This window comes from Physeter macrocephalus, chromosome 12, assembly GCF_002837175.3.
Source record: "Physeter macrocephalus isolate SW-GA chromosome 12, ASM283717v5, whole genome shotgun sequence".
NCBI lineage: Eukaryota > Metazoa > Chordata > Mammalia > Artiodactyla > Physeteridae > Physeter > Physeter macrocephalus.
The window spans coordinates 89,238,768-89,263,798 of record NC_041225.1 but is presented as its reverse complement, the minus strand read 5'-3'; the positions used below and the strand labels follow the sequence as shown (position 1 = coordinate 89,263,798).

General features: G+C 37.0%; 1 protein-coding gene across 1 annotated transcript in view; it reads left to right on the top strand.

Moving 5' to 3' along the window:
• M1AP (meiosis 1 associated protein) overlaps positions 1 to 25,031 on the top strand; it is a 90,638-nt gene that overhangs the window by 23,702 nt on the left and 41,905 nt on the right. Inside the window, exons 3-4 of the mRNA XM_024133580.3 lie at positions 2,103 to 2,288; positions 3,223 to 3,391. Coding sequence (XP_023989348.1) covers positions 2,103 to 2,288; positions 3,223 to 3,391 — 355 coding nt within the window. The remainder of the gene's footprint in view (positions 1 to 2,102; positions 2,289 to 3,222; positions 3,392 to 25,031) is intronic.

Below are 25,031 nucleotides of genomic sequence, written 5' to 3'. Positions count from 1 at the left end.
TGAGGGGCTTCCCTGGTGGCGCAGTGGTTAAGAATCTGCCTGCCAATGCAGGGGACACGGGTTCGAGCCCTGGTCCGGGAAGATCCCACATGCCACGGAGCAACTAAGCCTGCGCGCCACAACTACTGAGCCTGAGCTCTAGAGCCCACGTGCCACAACTACTAAAGCCGCGTGCCTAGAGCCCGTGCTCCACAACAAGAGAAGCCACTGCAATGAGAAGCCTGCGCACCACAACAAAGAGTAGCCTCCGCTCACCGCGACTAGAGAAATCCCGCGTGCAGCAACGAAGACCCAGAGCAGCCAAAAATAAATAAATAAAATTTATTTAAAAAAAAATATTTTTTATTAGTATCTATATCCCTATATAATTTTTGGCATATATCTCAGAATGAATTTGACAATTTGATTGACATCTATATTTATCAGGACAATGGTTCTCAGCACTAGAAACCTCCTAGAAAATAGGAATAGGATTAATACTGAATGTTGGTGCCATTCAATCAGTAATTTATTTATTCACACATACCTTAACTAATTGAAAAAAGAACACAACATGCTCTGCCATTAAGAGATGCATTTCTAATTAAAGTTTATGCTTAATGCCAATAATTATCAAAATAGGTAATATATATGTTGTTTTGATCAATTGTATATGAACAATAATTTTAATAATAGCTCAATCTAGATTATTAATTAGAGCCTATAGTCATAGGAAATTTTAAAATCTTACAACATGTAAATATTTTTGACACAGAGAAGTATGATAAGATAATCAATAAAAAACTGCCAACCAAAAAATTCTTTTACATTATGATAAAACTCTATGAGAAAAGTGAAATGGAAATATGAATTCAAGGAGAAAAATGAATAATATTAATTTCCACTTGTTAAAAAGAAAAAAGAGCTTGCTCATGTACTTTTTAAATTGAATAATGCAAGTATCAAATCCCTATGATATTTAGATTCTATTGGATTATGTTTTAAAGAGTAGTGGTATAGTTTTATTTTGAAATATTGATATTTAAATATGCTGGAAGTTACATCCTTAACAACTATGTACTTACTTAAAATCTAGATGTCAACTTAAAAACATATAAAGGAGTATACCATTTTTCATATTCTTTTAGGGAGTACATGAAAAGAAATGCTCAAAGGCTACTAGTCTGTACTTGAGTAGGTTTCTTATCTTCCTATCTAGATGACAAGTTCTCTTTGTGTAAGAATTATATACTATTTCTTGTGTTTTTCCCAGAGATTCATGGAGAGGAGCATGTAAGCAAAGTAACATGCTCATGAATTTTATGTGCATTTTGCAAATATTGCTCAGTTCTGCTCTTTGATCAGGAAAGTTTCCTTATCCCAAATATAATTCCTCCCCACCCCACCCCCACCTGCTATTGATGCTTGGAATTCCTTCAAATAGTGTCACAAATTTTAATTCCACATTTATTCAAAATGCATATATTCTTAGGAGACGTAACATCGATCTAGAGTCAGATTAGATTAGATTACTTCCTGAGAACAAGTTTTTGTGAAGGAAAGTGAGGAGAGCCAGGAGATTTACGTGTTGACTCCTTGACCTGACTGCAGACTAAGCCAAGCATCTCTGCTTAAAGTGATCCTGAGGGGCAGATTAGGTAGGACCTTATCAGTTCTAAAATGATCAAAATCCTCATATCTGATAAAACATCACTCTTGAATAGAGAAGCTCGCTATGCCTAGACTGACTGAGAAATGAAGATAATGTCTAAGAGTGACACTGTTAGGCCTCCAATTTGCAGACCACCCCAAAGTAAAACTAAGCAGTCACAACTGAACCTTCCTTTGGGTGAGTGAATGAGTTAAAACACATTCTTTCCTGTTTCTAGTAATTCCACATAATCAAAGTCCTTTGGCTGCAAATTTTCTTTCCTCTGGTCTAGGGAAGATTTTAGTGCAGTGCCTAGAACATAATAGGCATTCCATAGATCTTGGTCAAATAAACAGATTTTCAGGAAGGGAAAAGTACTCTTGAGGAGTAATTGATAATGAAATTAGACTGCCAGTTAATCTGAAACCTGAGTCACTAAAGATTTGCATCTTTGATTCATTTTTCTCTGCAGCAAGTGAAAGGGAACTTTGCTAGGCTGCAGGCCTGCATCTCAGAACTCCGCATGTTGCAAAGAGAAGGTTGTTTCAGACCACAAGCCACTTCTCTGCAGCTGGCAATAAAGGATGGGCTCCAGCAGTTTAAACAGTACAGTGGACACATGACCACAAGTGCAGCTCTGACCTGCACTTCCCTGGAGGTAAAAGATGGCTTAGGACACTAAGCCATCTTCCCATTTCAGTCCATCTAGATCCTTCATTATTTGTCATTCTTCTGTTGTTCTCTGTTTCATTCACATTGAAAGTCATGACTAGATACTCCATTGGGTACATGAGTGACTGTGAGTTAAAACACATTCAGTCTCTAGTAACATCAGGCATCAGACAAATGAGTTTAAAAATAATTATGCTTTCATCTCCATGCTTATTCATCAATTTAAAATGTCCAAGTACAAAAGAGAATTGCATGTATTTAATACTTGCCTTCCAGAGTTTCATGTTCAACCCAGATTCAGATTGAGCAAGGAGAGAAATCTACGTGGAAGTACCGCTGTGAGAAAAGAGCATATAAGCTCTCTGATCTTTAGTACACATTTAATGAGTGGAATTTAAGGATTCTATTTCCTTTGTATCCTCAAGAAATCAAAGCACTTTGAGCAAGAGGGATACTGCCAATGATTCAAGCAATCTTAAAAACTGAAACACAGTGGGGGACTTCCCTGGCAGTCCAGTAGTTGAGACTCCATGCTCCCAATGCAGGGTGTGCGAGTTCAATCCCTAATCGGGAAACCCTAGTTGGGGAACTAAGATCCCACATGCTGCACGCGGTATGACCAAAAGAAAAACAAAAACTAAAACTAAAACACAGGGATGGCTTCTCATTGGTCACTTTCTGGGGTAGGTTCAGCCTGTTTGGAAGGGTCCTGTGATGATCTGTCCCACCAGACCTCTCCCACCAGAATCTGTCAAATGAAATTTGATTTGCAAATTACACATAAATCTTTTTCTTTGCCCTAAAGACAATAGCCACTACCACAGATTTCTGTGGTGTTTAAGCCTCCAGATCTAACCTGTTACATCTAACCTCTGTACATCAGGGAAAGTAGACACGTTGATTCTTCTATTTATTTCCAGATTACTGTTCTGACTTCACAGCCTGGAAAAGAGGTGGTCAAACAATTGGAGGAAGGATTGAAAGATACAGACATAGTCAGGGTCAGCAGGCTTCAGGTGGTTGAGATCACAAAGGGAGTCCTAGAATGTATGGACTCAGCATCCCCTGTTGAAGAGGCCAGCAATGACGGTAAGAATTAAAAGAAAAGGTAAAAAGAATGGTAAGATTTTAATGAGTAGTCTTTTACAGATCAGGAAGATTATTTTCCATGGTCTTTTTTTTTAAAAAAGATTTTTTTGATGTGGACCATTTTTAAAGTCTTTATTGAATTTGTTACAATATTGCTTCTGTTTTATGCTTCGGTTTTTTGGCCGCGAGGCACGTGGAATCTTAGCTCCCCGACCAGGGATCGAACCCTCACCACCTGCTTTGCAAAGGGAAGCCTTAACCACTGGACCACCAGGGAAGTCTCTTCCATGGTCTTTTTATGTTCTTAAATGAAATGAAGCCAACAGATTTCACTGTGGTTCAGACAGGTGTTTCTAGGTGTTAGAGTTTAATTTTTTAATCATATTTTTAATTTTAGAAACAATATATGTTAATGTAAAACCTGAAATATAGGTATAAAAAGTAAAAATTCCTTCCTCCTCAAGAGATTGGGGTATCCCTCTTAATGCTCCATTAGATAGATAGATAGATAGATAGATAGACAGATAGATAGATAGATAGATAGATAGATAGTAGGAAGAAATATTTTATATTTTAATGGGATCATGACATACATAATATTCTGTAATCCTCTTTGCATGTTGTACAGCTATCTATGTTAGTATCTATAGACATGCCTCTTTTTTTACTGGATACATGATTTTTTTTACTTTGTGGTTGGACCATAGTTTGTTTAATCGGTTATTAATGAATAATTTGGTTTATTACATTTTGCTATTATAACCAATGCTGTATGAAGAGACTTATATGCATGGCTGGCTTCATTGGCCTATGACCAGTGCGGTCACACAAGGCCCTGCATTCAGAAAGCCCCTATGCTTAGGATTTAATGCTTTTGTGTTGCAGTCTTGAAATTCTTAATCAGTGTTTTGTAAGTGAAGTTTGATGGAACAATGGAAAATGTGCCAGGGGATTATAGTCTCGGTTCATATGTGCCCTGCCTACCTCCTACCTCCCCAGAATGGGTTTTGAGTCACCAGCTTCACAGCCCTGATGTCCCCAGCCCACCTACCCCAACCCAGTGACTACTGGCACTCAGATCCCTGCTAATAAATCCCACATAAGTCACCAGTAATCGTACACTTCCTAGAAGAGAAAATATTCAAACTGAGTCTTAAAGGACAAATAGGAATTAACCAAGCAGGGGAAGAGGAAAGGGGGACTCAAAAGGAGACCCAGAGACATGAGAAAGCAAGATAAATCAACTTTCAGAGATGAGCCCATGGTTCCTTATGTCAGGAGCCTATCAGGCAGAGGCAGGAGTAAGGCTCTAAAGGTAGGCAAGGGTTAGATCAAGAAAGGCCATATATGCCCTAAACCCATTCTAAGACATTTGGATTTCATGCTAAAGCAATGGAAATTTATGAGAAGATTTTTTCAGGAGATCAAGTAGAGATTCTCAAATTACAGCATTTAAAAGGTTTTTAACTGGTTTTAATTTATCCAACACTCAAGTTACAGTTCACCCTCTGTCAGTTCTTTCTGGTTATATTGGTCTTCTCCAAGGTTATACACACCTGGAGGTGTCCACTGTTCTGATACCATTGATCTCTTCCTGGTTCCACATAAATAACCTCACTCTTCCCTTCACGCCCTAATTAGGTTAGGGGGTTTGTAACTAAGGATGTGTTTCCCATCAAATTCTGACACATGTGGATCCTTCCAGCATCATGGACCACTGACATTGTTCTGGTTGGGGCGGGAGGGTAACTAGCCTTGCTGTGTGGTGTATGAGCTCTCAGCTACTACACACCCTCTGCTTTTCTCAAGCCAGTCTCCTCACTGACTGTCCTTCTATCTCCAACCCTCCACTTGTAGTAATCTTCTCCTCTGAATTCCCCCTTCTTTCCTCTGCATTCCTCCCCTTATCCTCTTCCAACCAAATCCTCCCCATCCTTTAAGGCCTAATTCAGGTTCATGACTACTGAATTGATTTTCCTCTCCTTAGAAAAACCACATAGCCTGTGGTCTACACAACACAATTTAGCATTTAATTATATACCACATAGAACTGTTTACCATTGCTTTATTTGTTTTTAACGTCTTTATTGGAGTATAATTGCTTTACAATGGTGTGTTAGTTTCTGCTGTATAACAAAGTGAATCAGCTATACATATACATATATCCCCATATCCCCTTTTTCTTGCGTCTCCCTCCCACCATCCCTATCCCACCCCTCTAGGTGGTCACAAAGCACCGAGCTGATCTCTCCATGGAATGCAGCTGCTTCCCACTATCTATTTTACATTTGGTGATGTATATATGTCAATGCTACTCTCTCACTTCATCCCAGCTTACCCTTCCCCCTCCCCGTGTCCTCAAGTCCATTCTCTACGTCTGCATCTTTATTCCTGTCCTGCCCCTAAGTTCATCAGAACCATTTTTTTTTAGATTCCACATATATGTGTTAGCATACAGTATTTGTTTTTCTCTTTTTGACTTACTTCACTCTGTATGACAGTCTCTAGGTTCATCCACCTCACTACAAGTAATTCAATTTCGTTTCTTATTATGGCTGAGCAACATTCCATTGTATATATGTGCCACATCTTCTTTATCTGTTCACCTGTCGATGGACACTTAGGTTGCTTCCACTTCCTGGCTATTGTAAATAGTGCTGCAGTGAACATGGTGGTACATGACTCTTTTTGAATTATGGTTTTCTCAGGGTATATGCCCAGTGGTGGGATTGCTTGGTCATATGGTAATTCTATTTTTAGTTTTTTAAGGAACCTCCATACTGTTCTCCATAGTGGCTGTATCAATTTACATTCCCACCAACAGTGTAAGAGGGTTCCCTTTTCTCCACTCCCTCTCCAGCATTAATTGTTTGTAGATTTTTTGATGATACCATTGCTTTATTGTGTAATAATTTTGTCTTCTCACCTAAACTGTAAACTACTTGTTATCTTTTCTATCTGTATTAACTCTTAAGCATTAAGCCTTGGCATTACAAATTTGTCTTACTCATTTCTGCACCCCACTCTGTAGTATATCCTAGATTATCAGTATATATTTGTTGAATGAATTGATGACAGTGATACCTGTGGAGTCTGTTCTTGGTCTCCCCAGCATCCCCTGCATCCCCCTTCTTTAGTAACACCTCTACTTTCATGGTCACAGGGTGGGCCATGACCCAGGTGAGGCAATCATAGTTCTCCAGGCTACTAATCAGAGTCTTTCCCAGTGGGTTCTCAAACTGAATCTGTGAGAGAGAAGCTCTTTTTATTTCTCTTTGATCATGGACAGATCAGGCATGGACTATATCCTTTTCTCCCTTCAGTGACTGTACCCAGAAAGTACTGAATCTCTAATGGCACAAAGCTCAGGGTACTCTGAGGGTACCTGATGGCTTTATTTAAAATAGTTAGAGGCTAGCACTGTATAGAAGAGCTTTTCAATGCAGGAAGGCAGCTTTCTACCTTGTGTCACTGCTAACGATTCTTCCAGTAACTTCCTATTTGCTTATAAATAATACATTATCCCATAAATTGCTTGTAATTCCTCTTTGTGAGTTAAGTGTACATATGGTTCATAGCTTGAAATCTTCCCAGTTTGCCTGTACTTTCCTCAAAGTTAATTCCTTTATTCCATTAATGTTTTGCTTTATCTGATGTTCTTGTCAAGAGATTAACAACAGCAACTAGTCTTATTCTCAGAAGGATGAGTGCTCTAGAATTAGGTTGCCTGAGTCTAAATCCCATTTCTATTACTTACTAGCTGTGTGGCTTTGGAGAAGGTACTTAGCCTGTGTAAGCCTTTAATTCCTGCCCCATCCAGTAGTTGTGGAAATTAAATGAGATCATACATGTTAATTACTTAGTATACAGTAAATGCTGAATGAAAATTAGCTGTTCTTAGTATTTTTGAAAATTTTTGTATATGGATGGTTTAATATTTCTGAGATTTGTTTTTAATGGCCAGGCCTCAAGTGGACTGTGAGTTACCTGAGGATAAGACTGTGTCTTATACATCTTTGTATCACCAGCATATATCATTCTGCCTGGCACATAGTAGATTCTCAATAAATGTTTCTTGAATAAATAAATGAATGATTGGGAAAAATCAAATAATTTGTGAGAGGTGGTGGCCACACTCTCTGACATCAACTCAAATATTTAGGGACATATGCCAAGCACCTGTAGCTTCCCTTCGTAGCCCATGAATATCATGAATTGATTCAAACACTTTTTGAATCTATTTATAATTTTTTTAACTGTGGTAACCATGATCATCAATTAAATAAAAATTGTCTACATGCTACTTTTTGAAGAAAGAAACAGGTTACAAGGAAATGATATTACAGATCAGTTTTAAAAGGAGCTATGAGATTATGTCCTTCGATTGGTCTAATTTCTGCGTTCTTTAGTGCAGCCCTGCATAGTGAGATCTAATTATTACAAAGATGACTTGGAGACTGTAAAATCCAGAATTGTTGAAGAAAAAGTGAACTTAGAAATTAAGAAGGTAGACTCACCTTTTAGAAAGTTCTTTAGCAAGATAATTTCATTTTAATGAAAAGGTTAACTTTAAATCACATTCATATCAGTTAAGGTTTTCTATAAATTTTCAGGCTTATGGCTTATTATATGTTTTCTTTCAAGTGTATAAATGACACTTTCTTCCATCTGTTCTTGATTAGCCTAACTTGTTCATTTTTTCTTTATTTAATATTTAGCTGATATTAAGAACGTCAGAAGTTCACCAGATGTATTTGACAGAGATATGTTTACAAAGTTTTATGGAGCTGAAAATGAATTTGACTGATCTTAAAATTTTTTAGGTGGTCATCCAATAGGAAATACAATAATTAAATTAAATTAAATCCACCCCTATTCTTAGATGAATGCAAAGACAGTATAAAATCTATGAAGTTATCATCAGTGTTATTATTATTATATGTGTGGTCATTATAATAAAAGCCTCAAATAAATCCCCAGTTTAAATACACATTCTTTACACACATTCATTACACTCAGAGTTGTAAGCAATGTTGAATCTTTAATAAAATGTTTTTCTTTAATTTAGAAAAGCTATTTAGTTATGTTAAGGCTTGTAAGAATGGGCTTAGATTGTATTCTCATCCTGTAACCCCATAGGAATTGTTTTAAAATTTGCTCAAGTAAATGCTTGCTTTAAAGAACCATTTCTTACCCTTGCAAGTGTGGAAATAAGTCATTTGTATAAACTTGAAAAAAAATTTAGCTGAAATATCCTGCCTAGCTGTCTCTGTGGTAGCTTTTGTCCAGTTATTTTTTAATTTTTTATTACAAGTAAACATTCCCTATACAGAAGTATAATATAAACAGTTAAAAATGATCCAAAATTCTACCCTCCAGAGATAATTACTATCAGCAGTGTAGGACACATTCTACTGAATTGCTTTCCTTACACATATATGGACATGAACATACATGTAATATTGTTAGGGTTTTTTATATCATTCACTTTTACAAAAATGGAACTATATAATACCCACTGATCTGCATTTTTTATTTAGCTATTTATCCAATAATTTTTTTCATATTGGCATATAGAGATCTAACCCATTCCTTTTAGTAGCTGTGAGGTATTCTAGTGTATAAATTCATCACCATTTATTTAACCATCCAACTGAATTTTTATTTGAACTCTGTGGCCTTGAACAAGTTACTTAAACTCTTCATCCCACAATTTTCTCATTTATAAAATAAGGCTAATAATAGTAGCTATCCTATAGGGTTTTTACAAGGATTAAATGTAACTTGCATGTAAAGTACTTAAAACAGTACCTGGCACATGTGAGCCAGAAAACATAAATGTTTTCTGTTGATATTAATAGTAGTAGTAAGAGTTGTAAGGTGGTGTCCTCGCACAAACTTTTTACTGAGAAAATTTATATATGCCTTTTTACTGAGAAAATTTCAGGCTCTATTAATTTTTTATTGAAAAGAATATGTGACTATAAAATAATTTTTAATGCAAAATCATTCACAATTCCACTACCCCATTACACTGATTTTGTTTTTGCACATTACCTCTCAGTTGTCCACAATCATTTTTAGGTTTCAGAGTTACAATTTATGTATGTAATTTTTTTGTTTTCATGTAACATAATATAAAACTTTTTCCATAGTTTTATAGCCTTTCTTTTCTGTTATTTATCCATTTTGTTCCTGTTTTGGTCTTAAAAGAGGACTAGAAATGTTGGTCTGTGAAATAGAGATGTGAAGAGATATACTTCTCACAGGGGAAGATGGAATACTTCTTTATCTTTATATGCCCTCTTTATATGTAAGCCAACCTGAAACCTTTAGAGCAGATCTCTAATACTGGATTTTGATCATAAATTTAAGATCTGGGAGAGGCTGCCAATTCCAGCAGCCAAAATTAAGCACATAGGACAGCCATCAATGGAGAGAATAATGCTGCTACTTGGCTTTATTTTTAAGTAAGTTCTGAGCCTCAAGGAAAAGATATGTGAACTAAAAGCCATAGTCTCTTACATACTCTAACAGTTGTCTATAGATTATAATAACAGCAACCTTTTATTGAACACCTTCTGTCCAAATACTTTGTTTTAAATAGTTTCCACTATTATTTAATCTCATATATCTAGATGAAGAAACTCAGGCATAGTTTCTTGTCCAAATTAGCTTTCCCAAAGTTTCTTAGTTAAGATACAGAACAGGGATTCTAAGCAGTCTGACTCTAAAGCTCACATACTTAACCATTCTCTCTACTTCCTCAGTTGAAAAGAGCAATTAAGATAATCAAAAATTCAAAAGTTGGTTCTTTGAAAAAAACGGATAAAATAGAGAATTTTTTGGTGAAATCAATGAAGAAAAGACAAAGAAAGAGGGCACAATAAACTATGTTAGGGTTGTGAAAAAGGAGCATAACTGCAGATAGAAGTATGGAATCAAACATTTAGACAAAAACCAATATATTACTTAAAAGATACAAATTTTGGCTCAGAAATAAAAATCTAAATGGTTCCCCTAACCAATTATCAATCCTAGATGGTTTTATAGTCAAATTCCATCAAACTTTCAAGGCACAGATCACTCCAATCTTATACAAACTCTTCTGGAAATTAAAAAAGAAAGAAAGAAAAAGAAAATACCCCCCCCCACACAACCGCCAAGTCATGATAGAAAACCAGACAAGAACAATGTGAGAAAAGAAAATTGCAGGCCAATCCACTCATGAAAATAGATAAAACCATCTTAAATTATCTTATCATGTATAAAAAGAGACTATAGAACTGATCAAGTTGGATTTATCCCTGTAATACAAGGTGATTTTGCATTAGAAATATATAAATATAAATTTAACCAAGGAGGAAAAGACCTATACTCTGAAAACTGTAAGACATTGATGAAGGAGATTAAAGATTGTACAAATAAATGGAAAGATATCCTGTGTTCATGGATTGCAAGAATTAATATTGTTAAAATGTCCATATTACCCAAAGCCATCTACAGATTTAACGCAATCTGTATCTAAATACCCATGACATTTTTCACAGAACTAGAACAAATAATCCTAAAATTTCTATGGGACCACAAAAGACACTAAAGAGCCAAAGCAATCTTGAGAAAAAAGAAAAAAGTTGGGGGTATCATGCTCCCTTACTTCAGACTATGCTACAAAGCTACAGTAATCAAAAAAGTATGGTACCAGCACAAAAACAGACACATAGATCAATGGAACAGAATAGAGATCCCAGAAATAAACCCACGTACTTATGGTCAATTAATCTACGACAAAGGAGGCAAAAATACACAATGGAGAAAAGACAGTCTCTTCAATAAAGTGGTGTTGGGAAAACAACACAGCTATGTATAAAAGAATTAAATTAGAATATTTTCTCACACCATATACAAAAATAAACTCAAAATGGATTAAATACCTAACTGTAAGACTAGAAACCATAAAACTCCTAGAAGAAAATATAGGCAAAACACTCTGACATAAATTATAGCAATATTTTTTTAGCTCTGTCTCTTAAGGCAATGGAAACAAAAGCAAAAATAAATAAATGGGGCCTAATTAAACTTAAAAGCTTTTGCACAGTGAAAGAAATCATTGACAATATGAAAAGACAAGCTAGTGAATGGGAGAAGATATTTGCAAGTGATATCATTTGATAAGGGATTAATATCCAAAATATATAAAGAGCTCATACAACTGAATATCAAAAAAAAACCACAACCCAATTAAAATGGGCAGAAGATCTGAACAGACATTTTTTCCAAAGAAGACATATAGATGACCAACAGGCACATGAAAGGATGCTCAACATCTCTAATCGTCAGAGAAATGCAAATCAAAACCACGATGAGCTATCACCTCACACCTGTCAGAATAGCTATCGTCAAAAAGACAACAAATAATAAATGTTGGCAAGGATATGGAGAAAAGGGAACCCTAGTACACTGTTAGTAGGAATGTAAATTGGTGTAGCCACTATGGAAAACAGTATGGAGGTTCCTCAAAAAATTAAAAATAGAATTACCATATGATCCAGCAATTCCACTCCTGTGTGTATATCTGAAGAAAACAAAAACACTAATTTGAAAAGATATATGTACCCCAATGTTCATAGCACCATTATTTACAAAACCACGATATGGAAGCAACTTATGTCCATCACCAGATGCGTGGATAAAGGAGATGTGGTATATATATATATACACAGGGAATATTACTCAGCCATAAAAAGGACTGAAATTTTGCCATTTGCACAACATGGATGGATCCAGAAGGTATTATACTTTGTGAAGTAAGTCAGACAGAGAAAGATAAATACTGTACATTATCATTATATGTGGAATCTAAAAAATAAATGAATGAATATAATAAAACAGAAACAGACTTATAGATACAGAGAACAAATTAGTGGTTATCAGTGGGGAGAGGGCTTAGAGGGAGGGGCAAGATAGGGGAAAGCAATTAAGAGGTACAAACTACTATGTATAAAGGTACAAGGATGTAATGTACAGCACAGGGAAATAGCCAATATTTTATAATAACTTTAAATGGAGTATAATCTGTAAAAATATTGAATTACTATGTTGTACACCTGAAACTAATATAACATTGTAAATCAACTATACTTCAATAAAAAAGAAAAAAATGTATAAATATAATTTACCACATCAACAGATAAAGGTAAAAATTATGTTATCTTAATAGAAACAGAAAAACATATGATAAAATTAACATCCATTCATTATTTAAGAAAAAAATCTTGGTAAACTAGAGATAGAAAATAACTTCTGTAACTTGGCAAAATGTTTCTATCAAAAGTCTACAATACGGTTCTTACTGGTTAAAGATGACCTTCAGGCCTTTACATGCAGCACCACATGAGCAAGTGAAACTAGACTAAGCACAAAGGAAAAGAGAAAAAAAAAAAAAAAAGGAGAGTGGCCAAGATGGCAGAGTAGAAAGACCCTGAGCTCACCTCCTCTTGCGAGCACACCAGAATCACAACTATCTGTAGAATAGCCATCAATGAAAAAGACCAGAACCTACCAGAAAAGATCTTCTACGACTAAAGACATAAAGAAGTTACCACAACCAGATTGGTAGGAGAGGCAGACTCACAATATAATCAAGTCCCATACACCCTGGGTGGGCAACCCTCAAAAGAGAGAATAATTATATTGTAGAGGTTCTCCCACAGGAGTGAGAGTTCTGAGTCCCATATCGGGCTCCCCAGCCCAGGGTCCTGCACCAGAAAGATGAGCCCCAGAGCATTTGGCTTTGCAGGCTTAATTTCAGGAATCCCAAAGGTCTGGGGGAAATAGAGACTTTATTCTTAAAGGACACACACAAAATCTCACACACACTGGGACCCAGGGCAAAAGCAGTAATTTGATAGGAGCCTGGGCCAGACCTAGCTGCTTGTCTTGGAGAATCTCCCAGAGAGATGGGGGGCAGCTGCAGCTCACCCTGGGGACATAGGCACTGGCAGCAGCCATATTTGGGAGCTTTCTATCATATGGACACTGGTGCAGGCAGGCACCATCTTGGGATCTTCCCTCTAGCTCATTAGCACCAAGACCTGGCCCCACCCAACAACCTGTAGGCACCAATGCTGGGACACCTCAGACCAAACAACTAACTGAGCAGAGACATAGCCCCACCCATCAGCAGACAGGCTGCCTAAAGACTACCTGAGCCCACAGCCACCTCCAGATATGTCTTTAGACACAACCCTGCCCACCAGAGGGCCAAGACCCAGCTCCCGCCCTGCCCTCTGGGAAGCTTGCAGTAACCTCTAGACCAGCCTCACCCACCAGGGGGCAGACACTAAATGCAAGAAAAACACAATCCTGCAGCCTGCAGACCCAGCCCACCGACAACAGGCCAGACCCTACCCTAGGATCAGCTGGGCCCCAGCCCTGCCTACTAGCAGGCCAACACAAGCTTTGTGACACCCCAGACCCCATATCCAACTGTGACAGGAATCGCCCTCCCCCCTGCCCCCCAGCAATCTAATACCAGCTCTGGGATCCCTGGGCCCTGCAGCTAGACTCCAGGACCCGGATCTGCCTGCCAATAGACTGGCACTAACCCCAGGAGCTGGCTTCACCCACCAGTGGGCAGGCAACAGACCTAGAGTCTTCTGGACCCTGACTCTGTCCACCAGTGAGCCAGCACTAGCCCTGGGGCCACCTGGGGTTCTATAATTAGCCACCTTGTGACCAGGACCCACTAACCAGCAGCTAGTAGCATCCACACAAGGCAGGGCCTGGCAACCAACCTGGCTAGGGGCCAACAAAGCCTACCAGACTGCCCACATAGTCAGCCCACTACAACAGAAGCACCCACACAGCCCTCGTGGGGGGAACCCCTAGAGCATATAACTTGGGTGACGAGGAATATGTGCTGACGGGATGCATAGGACGTCTCCTACAGAAGGCCACTTCTCCAAGGTCAAGAAAAGTAACATAACACATACATAAAAATACAAATAGCAACTTAGACAAAATGAGGCAACAGAGGAACATGTTCCAGACAAAGGGACAAGATAAAACCCCAGAAGAACTAAGTGAAGTGAAGATAGGCATTCTACCCAAGAGAGTTGAGAGTAATGATTGTAAAGATGATCAGAGAACTTGGGAGAAGAATGGATGTACAAGTGAGAAGTTAGAAGTTTTTAACAAAGAGTTAGAAAATATAAAGAACAACCAAACAGAGATGAAGAATACAATAACTGAAATGAAAAATACACTAGAAGGAATCAACAGTAAACTAAATGCTACAGAGGACTGAACCAGTGATGTGGAAGACAGGGTAGTGGAAATCACTGCCACTGAACAGAAAAAAAGAAAAAAGAATGAAAAGAAATGAGGACAGTTTGAGAGACCTCTGGGACAACATCAAGTGCAATAATATTCACATTATAGGGGTCCCAGAAGGAGAAGAGAGAGAAAGGGGTGGAGAACATATTTGAAAACATAATAGCTGAAAACTTCCCTAACCTGGGAAATGAACAGTCACCCAAGTCCAGGAAGTGCAGAGAGTCCCATACAGGATTAACCCAAAGAGGAACACACCAAGACACATTGTAATTAAAATGACAAAAATTAAAGATAAAGAGAGAATATTTAAAAGCAGCAAGGGAAAGGCAACAAATACCATACCATACAAGGAAACTCCCATAAGGCTATCAGCTGATTTTTCAGCAGAAGCTCTTCAGGCCAGAAGGGAGTGGCACAATATATTTAAAGTGGTGAAAAGGAATAACCTATAACCAAGAATACCCAGAAAGATTGCCTTCAAAAATCAGGAATAATACATGGATGCCCCATCACCACTTTGATTCAACATAGTTGTCCTAGCCTAGTAAGATAAGAAAAATACTAAAGGGTGTGACGATTGAAAAGAAAGAAACAAAACTGTTTTTATTTGAAACATATTTAATTGACTACATTAATAACCAAATTAGTAAGAGTTTAACAAGTTGGCTGGATGTAAGATAAACATACAACAGTCAATAGCATTTCCTCGAAACTGAGTTATTTGTAGTGAGGTGGATGGACCCAGAGACTGTCATACAGAGTGAAGTAAGTCAGAAAGAGAAAAACAAATACTGTGTGCTAACACATATATATGGAATCTAAAAAACAAAAAAAAAATGGTTCTGAAGAACGTAGGGGCAGGACAGGAATAAAGACGCAGGTGTAGAGAATGGACTTGAGGACACGGGGAGGGGGAAGGGTAAGCTGTGACGAAGTGAGAGAGTGGCATGGACATATATACACTACCAAATGTAATATAGATAACTAGTGGGAAGCAGCCACATAGCACAGGGAGATCAGCTCCGTGCTTTGTGACCACCTTGAGGGATGGAATAGGGAGTGTGGGAGGGAGACAAAAGAGGGAGGGGATATATGTACAGGTATAGCTGATTCACTTTGTTATGCAGCAGAAACTAACACAACATTGTAAAACAATTATACTCCAATAAAAATGTTTTTAAAAAGTCAATAGCATTTCTATTGAGAAACAAAGAGAAACAAACTCTTAGAAACTTCAATTTTTAAAGAAATACCTTTTACAATAATAAAAAAGTAAAGTTTTTAGAAATAAATTTTAACAAAAGATGCATAGAATAGTAATTGGGAATAGTTTAAAGCTTTACTGATGCACCTTAAAGAAGATATAATTAAGTGGAGCATGTTAATGGATAGAAACATTCAATATCATAAGGATTCAGTTCTCCCCAAATTGATCTATCAATGCAATTCCAATAAAAATGGTATCAGAGTTTTTTAATGAACCGGACAAGCTGATCCTAATGTATATATTAGATGCTAAGATATATATTAAGGCTAAAGGTTTGCCTTGCCTGATATTAAGATGATTAAAAGGCTATTCTAATTAAGATAGTGTTGTATTGACACAGGGAAAGGCAAATTGTCCAGTCTAGAACAGATGAGAGAGCCCAGAAACAGACAGCCACATTATATGAAAACGTGATATGTGGCTGAGTTGACACGGCAAAGCAGTAGGAAAGGATGGATCTAGTCATTAAATCATACTGGAACTATCAGTATTCCGTATGGGAAAAATGAAATTTGATCCCTTCTGCATGCCATTTACAATACTATATTTTAAATGTATTAAAGATTTAAATATGAAAGTTAAAACTTTAAAACTTTTGCAGGAAAATATAGGAGAAAATTTTATCACCAAAGGTAGGAAGGAGGGGAATAAAGTTTGCTAACCATAAAGTAAAAGATTGATAAGTATGGTTACTTCAAAATTAAGAATGTCTATCCATCAGAGACACCATGAAGAAAGTGATGACAAATCATATCTATATTTACAACTCATATGACCAATAATGAGTTGGTATCCAGAATAAGGAATGCCTGAAACTCAATTTTTTTTAAAAAAGACTATCTAATTTTTAAATAAACAAAAAATCTGAACAGGTATTTCACAGAAGAGGAAATCTCAAAATAAACATAAGAAAAATTCTCACCCTCATTAGTAATCAGGGAAACACAAAACAATGATATCCCATTTAATGCCCACTAGTTTGCAAAAAATTAAGAAGTCTCACCATAGTGTTGGCAATAGCAGAGCATGGAAACTCTTATAGACTGACAGAAAGAATGTAATTGGTTCACAACTTGTCATTTTGTTGTAAAGTAACAGTCACAATACCCTACAACCTAGCAGTTCCATTCCTAGGAGAATGTCTCCAGAAAAACTTTTACAAACGTGCACTTGGAGACATGTACAAGAATGTGAATATTGACATTATTTTAAAAGCCAGAAATTAGACTACTCTAATGTCCATTGAATGAGGCATGAATAAGTATTACAAGGTTTATTCACAAAGTGAAAATGAGTGAACCACAGCTACCTACAACAATGTAGATAAATCTTTTCAATATTGAGAAAAAAAAAGCAGATAACCAAGGATATAGACAGTAAGATACCTATTTATAAGGCTCAAGCAAAACAAAATACTAAAGTGTTTGTTTAAAATAATAAAACTAGTTTTAAAAGGAAAAGAATGATTTTTTAAAACTTCAGCGTAGCAAGGTTTCCCTTAGAGAAGATCAGGGCAAAGCATATAGATATCTTAGTAGCGTTGATGATCCACATCTTAAGTTGAATAAAGGCTTCATGAGTGTTCATTTTGCTGTTATGCTTCATAGCTTAAATATATGTTGCATGTATTCATTTGCATATAAAAAATGTTATAATGGCTTTCCAAAGAATGACTAAGTAATACATATGACAAAACTAAAAAGCCCACTGTGATCAATGCATTTTGGCATCCAGAGGGCATCTGTCCAGGTTGACAGCAGTCTGCACTCATTGGGTATGTAAGTCTTTCAACCATTTACAAATCATCTTAATGATGCTGTCAACCAGCCTCCATTTCTCAGCCTTGGTACACAAGGATATCAGGTTCCCTTTCTAAGTGCTCACAAACCATCTGTTTAATATTTCCTCCTAGTCTTTGCTAGGGATTGATGTCAAGCTTTTTTGGAAGGGTATTTTATCCATATCTGTTCTCAGGAAACACCAAATGTTAACAACCCAAACATAGAAGATAAAGATTCATTGCTTCCTAAAAGTTTCCAAAAAAAAAAAAAAAAAAAAGAAAAAAACACTTTTCTATGATTCATGCTTCAGTACAGTTGTCAGACTCCACTTATTGATTTTTTCTCCTTTCAGTGTCTTCAAAAATAGACCAGAAAATGCAGCTATTCATTGAGTTTGTCTTTGAAAACCCATTAAACTCATTTCCCTGTGGCTTTAAGACTAAATTAGAACCACTGTTTTGTTTACTACCTAAATATTTTTAACACAGAGAGACGTTTATTAACAGAAACCATGGTCTCAGAAAAATGGCAAAGATTGAATTGAAGAATTTTTTTAGAGTTCCATAGAAAATCTGAAGTTATTTGAAAATTAGGTCTTTTAAATTTTTTCCTCACCTCTTTTGAGGAATAATTTTCATACTGTAAGTTGCATCCAAAGTGTACAATTCAATGAGTTTTGACAGTTGTATATGCCCATCACCACAATCAAGATACAGAACACTTCCATCAATCCCAAAAGATTCCTCTTGCCCCTTTACACTCAATCCCTCTCTCCATCCTTGGCATACACCACTGATCTGTTTTTTGTCTGTAGATTAGTTTGTATTTTATATAAATGGGATCATATAAATGGTATATACTTCTTTTGTGTCTGGCTTTTTTCATTTAGATTTTGAGATTCATCCATGTTGTTTATATCAACAAGTAGTTGTTAGCTTCTTTTTATTTCTGAGTAGTAGTATATTGTATGCCTATGCCACATATTGTTTAACCATTCTCCTGTTAATGGATGTTTCAGTTGTTTCTAGTTTTTGACTGTAGTGTCTAAAGTTCCTACAAATATCTGTACACAAATCTCTGTATGGACATATGTTTTTATTTTTCATGGGTCTTACTGTGTTTATGGTTAATCTTCTTCCATCCACTTACTTTCAATGCATTTGTGTCTTTATACTTAAAGTGTATCTCTTATAGACAGCATAAAATGGGGTCTTGCTTTTTATCCATTATGCTATTCTCTGCTTTTTTTTGTAGTGTATATTCCATTACCATTTACCATAAGTATTGATATGGTTGGATTTAGGTCAGTCATTTTATTTTTTGTTTGTCCTCTCTGATTTTTCTTCATCTTTTCCCTGCTTTCCTGCTTTCTTTGGATTATTAAACATTTTCAGAATTCTATTTTATCTATTGTCATTAGCTATATTTTCTTGCATTATTTTTAGTGGTTTCTATAGGGATTACATTATACATTCTTAACTTTTCAAAGTCTACTTAGAGTCAATATAGTAAACTTCACATAAAATGTAGAAAACTCAAGATTACAGTACTTCACATAAAATATAGAAACCTTGTAGGGGTTAAAATATATTTTTAAACTTGTTTATAGCCTACTTAGAATTAACATAGTACCATGTCATGGAAAATATACAAACTTTGCAACTATGTAGGTCCATTTATCCCCTACACACACACACACACACACACACATTGTCTTTTTGTTGTAGTTGTTGTGTGTATTACATCCACATTATAAACTTCACAAGACAATATTATAAATTTTTGCTTTAAACAATCATGTGTATTTTAAAGAAACTAAGAGAAAAATAGTTTTTATATTTACTGTTTCCAGTGTTCTTCATTCATTCCTAAAGATCCAGCTTTCCCTTGGGTATCATTTCCTTCAGCTCAAAGAACTTTAGTATGTCTTGTAGTTTGGTTCTGGTAACGACAAATTCTCTTAGCTGTTATTTTCTGAAAATGTATATTTCACTTTCATTCTTGAAGGAGGTTTTTCTTATATATAGACTTATGGGTTGACAGGATTCTCTTTTCTTTCAGAACATTAAAGATGTTGCTACACTGTCTTCTGGCCTTCCATGGTTGCTCAATAAAAGTCACAGTCCTTAAATCACTTTCCCCTTTATGTAAAGGATCGTTTTTCTGGCTGCTTTCAAGAATTTTCTCTTTATGTTTGTTTTTAAGCAGGTTTACAATGCTGTGACTAGGCACAGATTTCTTGTTTGGGTTCACTGAGCTTCTTTAATCTGTAAATTTATATCCTTAACCCAATTTGGGAAATTTGCTGCCATTATTTCTTCAAATTTTTTTTCTGTCTCATTCCCTCTCTTCACTCCTCTGGGACTCCAATTACCACATGTTAAACCTTTTAAAATTGTTCCACAGTTCCCCAACTGTGGTATTCTGCTTGTTTATGTCCAAACTTTTTTCTGTCTCTTCTTCAGATCAGATGATCTCTGTTGATCTACCTTTAAATTCACTGACTCTCATCTCTCATCTCCAGTCTGCTATTAAGCTCATGTGGTGAATTTTTTGTTCAGATATTGTACTTTTCAGTTCTAAAATTTCCATTTGGTACTTTTTTATATTTTCTATTTCTCTGTTGATATTTCCTATCTTTTCATTCATTATGAACATATTTTACATTCCTTATGACCATAATTTTAATTATGCTGCTTTAAAGTCCTTGTCTGTTAACTCTAACATCTTTGTCATCTTGGGGTTTGCATCTGTGGACTGTATTTTCCTCTGAAATTGGGCCATATTTTCTGACTCTGTATGCCAAAAACATTTGGATTGTATTTTCTGAATATTATGTTGTATAGACTCTGGAATCTATTGTATTACTATGAAAAGTATTTGTTTTAGCAGACAATTAACTTTGTTAGACTCCAACTGCAACATTTCATGGCCTGTAGTAGGCCCCTCACTCAAATCTCAGTTCCATTCTTTAAGACTAAACTATGAACTGCTTTCAGTTTGTCCCACCTAGTTCAGCTAGGTGCCTGGACTGAGTTTATATACATAATTTAAGGCTCTCTGGCTCTGGCTTTCTCCTTGCTTGGATTTATTCCTCGCTCTCCAGGGGCTCTGGTTGCCCCAGGCTGCTTCCCCTGGTAATGCCAGTGAAAGAGGGCTTTCTGTTGAAGCTTTTGTTGCCCCCACACTGCTGTGATCGAGGCTACCCTCAGGGCAAAGGTGCAAAAAATGGGGAACTCATTCCTTGCTGGTCACTTACTCCAAGTTTCAGCTCCTCTCACAAATCTATCTTTGTTCAGTCTAAAGAGTCCTCGGGTAATTATTTTGTTTTGTTTTTTAATACTATCCAGAGTTTGTCTATTATTTACAGGAAGATCAGTTTGTTAGGTACTGGAACCTAACCAGGTTGGAAGGCCCTTATTCACTCTTGATCAGTTTGGTTCTTTCTTTTTATCTCCTCTTCCATCTTCTGTTCAGGTTAATACAGTCAAGTTTTTCATAATTTCTCTCTGTGTCTTTAGGAGATTATGACTTAAAAGAAGTTCTTCTGATTAAATCCCAACTTTTCATTTCTCCTCTTCTTTCCCCCTCATCCCCTGACACTCAGAAAAAAACACACCCCTGCTTTACTTGGCAGATGACTTATATTGCTCCCCACCCAACCTTAGGACAATCTGGCTGCTTCTCTCTCTGCAATCATGCCTATCATATACCTAGCACTAAAGCACTAGTTAGCACAGTACAAATATTGATTGTGGCCAAAAATAGACACAAGTACATATATAAATTTAGTGTAGAATGAAAGTGACAAATCACTAGAGCAAAGATGGTTCAAAAATGGTCTGGGTCAAGTGGTTAGCCATCTAGAAAATATTCTAAATGGATCAGGGACATAAATGTAAAGAATGACATTTTTAAAGTAGTTAAAGAAAACCTTGGTGAATTTTTTTATAATCTCAGCATAGGGAAATGTTTTCTACCTATGACTCAAAATTCAGGTGCAATAATTTATTTAAGTACAAAAAATTCATTATGTAAAAATAAAAATCTTAGGCATGGCAAAGATCACCATAAACAAAGTCAAAAGACAACTGAAAAACTAGGAGAAAGTGTTTGCAATTTATATATCGGGGAAAAAAGACAAATATCTCTAATATATAAAGAATACTTAAAAATCAAGGGGAGAGATGGGAGGAACCCCCAAGCAAACCGGTAGGATATGGGGAGACTGAAGGGGGAGGAGAAGTGGAGGCCGGACAGGATCGGCACCCCTGAGGTCGGGGAGATCAGGAGAGGCAGGCGGGAGGGGCCTTCCGGGAGGAATAGGAGAAGAGCAGAGGGCGTTTGCCCCGCCCACATGGGTCTGGGCAGCCTCCTGAGCTCCCAGGCCAGTCCCCCACCCTCCAAGGCTCCCCCCTCCCCCTACCCATATTGGTCCTAGGGGCATAGGAAGGAGGCCCAGGGGAGAACGGGAGAAGCAGGTGGGATGAGCAGGAGAGGAGAGGAGGGCATTTGCCCCGCCCACTCGAACCCACGAAGCCTGCTGGGCTCCCAGTCTGCTGGGCTCCCAGGTGAGGTCCCCTGCCCTCTGAGACCAGGCGTCCCAGGGGGGCATGCCTGGGGCCCTTCTGTTCAGCTGAGCCTAAGCCCCACCCCCCACAGCCCCCAGGGCCTTTTCCAGCCCTGTGGGTCCTAAGCCTAGGCCCTGGCTGCTGCCCAAGCCTCGCCCTTGCTTAGGCCCCGCCCTCCACAGCCAAGGCCTTTCCCCCTACTTTTTTTTTCTTTTCCCTCCTCCTCTATTTTACTATTGCAGTACTGTTGTACCTTCCGGTTGTTGTTTCATTTATATTTTTATTTTTATATTCTTTCTAACATTTGTTAGTTTCCCAGTCTAATTTTATTTTTTACTTTGTTATTGTTCTTTTTTTTTTTCTTTTTGCCACCCCACGTGGCTTGTGGGATCTTGGTTCACGAGCCAGGGGTCAGGCCGAACTCCTGCAGTGGGAGCTCCAAGTCCAAACCACTGGACTAACAGACAACCTCAGACCCCAGGGAATATTCATCATAGTGAGATCTCACGGAGGTCCTCATCTCACCAGCCTACAAACTCCAGTTTTGGAACTCTCAGGCCAAACAACCAGTAGCACAGGAACACAATCCCACTCATAAAAAAAAAAAAAAAAGAGAGACAGCAAAAAAATATGTCACAGATGAAGGAGCAAGGTAAAAACCTACAAGACCAAATAAATGAAGAGAAAATAGGCAATCTACCTGGAAAAGAATTCAGAGTAATGATAGTAAAGATGATCCAGAATCTTGGCAATAGAATGGAGGCATGGATTGAAAAAATACAAGAAATGTTTGACAACGATCTGGAAGAACTAAAGAACAAACAAACAGAGATGAATAACACAATAACTGAAATGAAAAATACACTAGAAGGAATCAATAACAGAATAACTGAGGCAGAAGAACGAATAAGTGAGCTGGAAAACAAAATGGTTGAAATAACTGCCTAGGAGCAGAATAAAGAAAAAATAATGAAAAGAATTGAAGACAATCTCAGAGACCTCTGGGACAACACTAAATGCACCAACATTCGAATTACAGGGGTCCCAGAAGAAGAAGAGTAAAAGAAAGGGTTTGAGAAAATATTTGAAGAGATTATAGTCAAAAATTTCCCTAACATGGGAAAGGAAATAGTCACTCAAGTCCAGGAAGCACAGAGAGTCCCATACAGGATACACCCTAGGAAAAACACAACAAGACACATATTAATCAAACTAACAAAAATTAAATTCAAAGAAAAAATATTAAAAGCAGCAAGGGAAAAACACACAATAACATACAAAGGAATCCCCATAAGGTTATCAGCTGATTTCTCAGCAGAAACTCTGTAGGCCAGAAGAGAGTGGCAGGATATACTTGAAGTGATGAAAGAGAAAAACCTACAACCAAGGTTACTCTATCCAGCAAGGATCTCATTCAGATCTGATGGAGAAATCAAAAGCTTTTCAGAAAAGCAAAAGCTAAGAGAATTCAGCACCACCAAACCAGCTTTACAACAAATGCTAAAGGAACTTCCCTAGGTGGGAAACACAAGAGAAGAAAAAGACCCACAAAAACAAACCCAAAACAATTAAGAAAATGGTAGTAGGAACACACATATCGATAATAACCTTGAATGTGAATGGATTAAATGCCCCAACCAAAAGACACAGACTGGCTGAATGGGTCCAAAAACAAGACCCATATATATGTGGTCTACAAAAGACCCACTTCAGACCTAGGGACACATACAGACTGAAAGTCAAGGAATGGAAAAAGATATTCCATGCAAATGGAAATCAAAAGAAAGCTGGAGTAGCAATACTCGTATCAGATAAAATGCACTTTAAAATAAAGACCATTAAAAGAGAAAAGGAGGGACACTACATAATGATCAAGGGATCAATCCAAGAAGAAGATATAACATTGTAAATGTTTATGCACCCAACATAGGAGCACCTCGATACATAAGGCAAATGCTAATAACCATGAATGGAGAAATTGACAGTAACACAATAATAGTAGGGGACTTTAACACCCCACTAACACCAATGGACAGATCACCCAAACAGAAAATAAATAAGGAAACACAAGCTTTAAATGACACAATAGACCAGATAGATTTAATTGATATTTATAGAACATTCCACCTGAATGTGGCAGAATACACTTTCTTCTCAAGTGCACACGGAACATTCTCCAGGATAGATCACATCTTGGGTCACAAATCAAGCTTTGGAAAATTTTTAAAAATTGAAATCGTATCAAGCATTTTTTCTGACCACAACGCTATAAGATTGGAAATCAATTACGGGAAAAAAACGGTAAAAACCACAAATACATGGAAGCTAAACAGTGAACTACTAAATAACAAAGACATCACTGAAAAAATCAAAGAAGAAATAAAAAAATACATAGAAACAAATGACAATGAAAACACAATGACCCAAAACCTATGGGACACAGCAAAAGCAGTTCTAAGAGGGAATTTTATAGCAATTCAATCTCACCCCAAGAAAAATCTCAAACAATCTGACCGTACACTCAAAACAAATAGAGAAAGAAGAACAAAGAAAACTCAAAGTCGGTAGAAGGAAAGAAATCATAAAGATCAGAGCAGAAATAAATGAAATAGAAATGAAGAAAACAATAGCAAAGGTCAATAAAACTAAAAGCTTGTTCTTTGAGAAGATAAACAAAATTGATA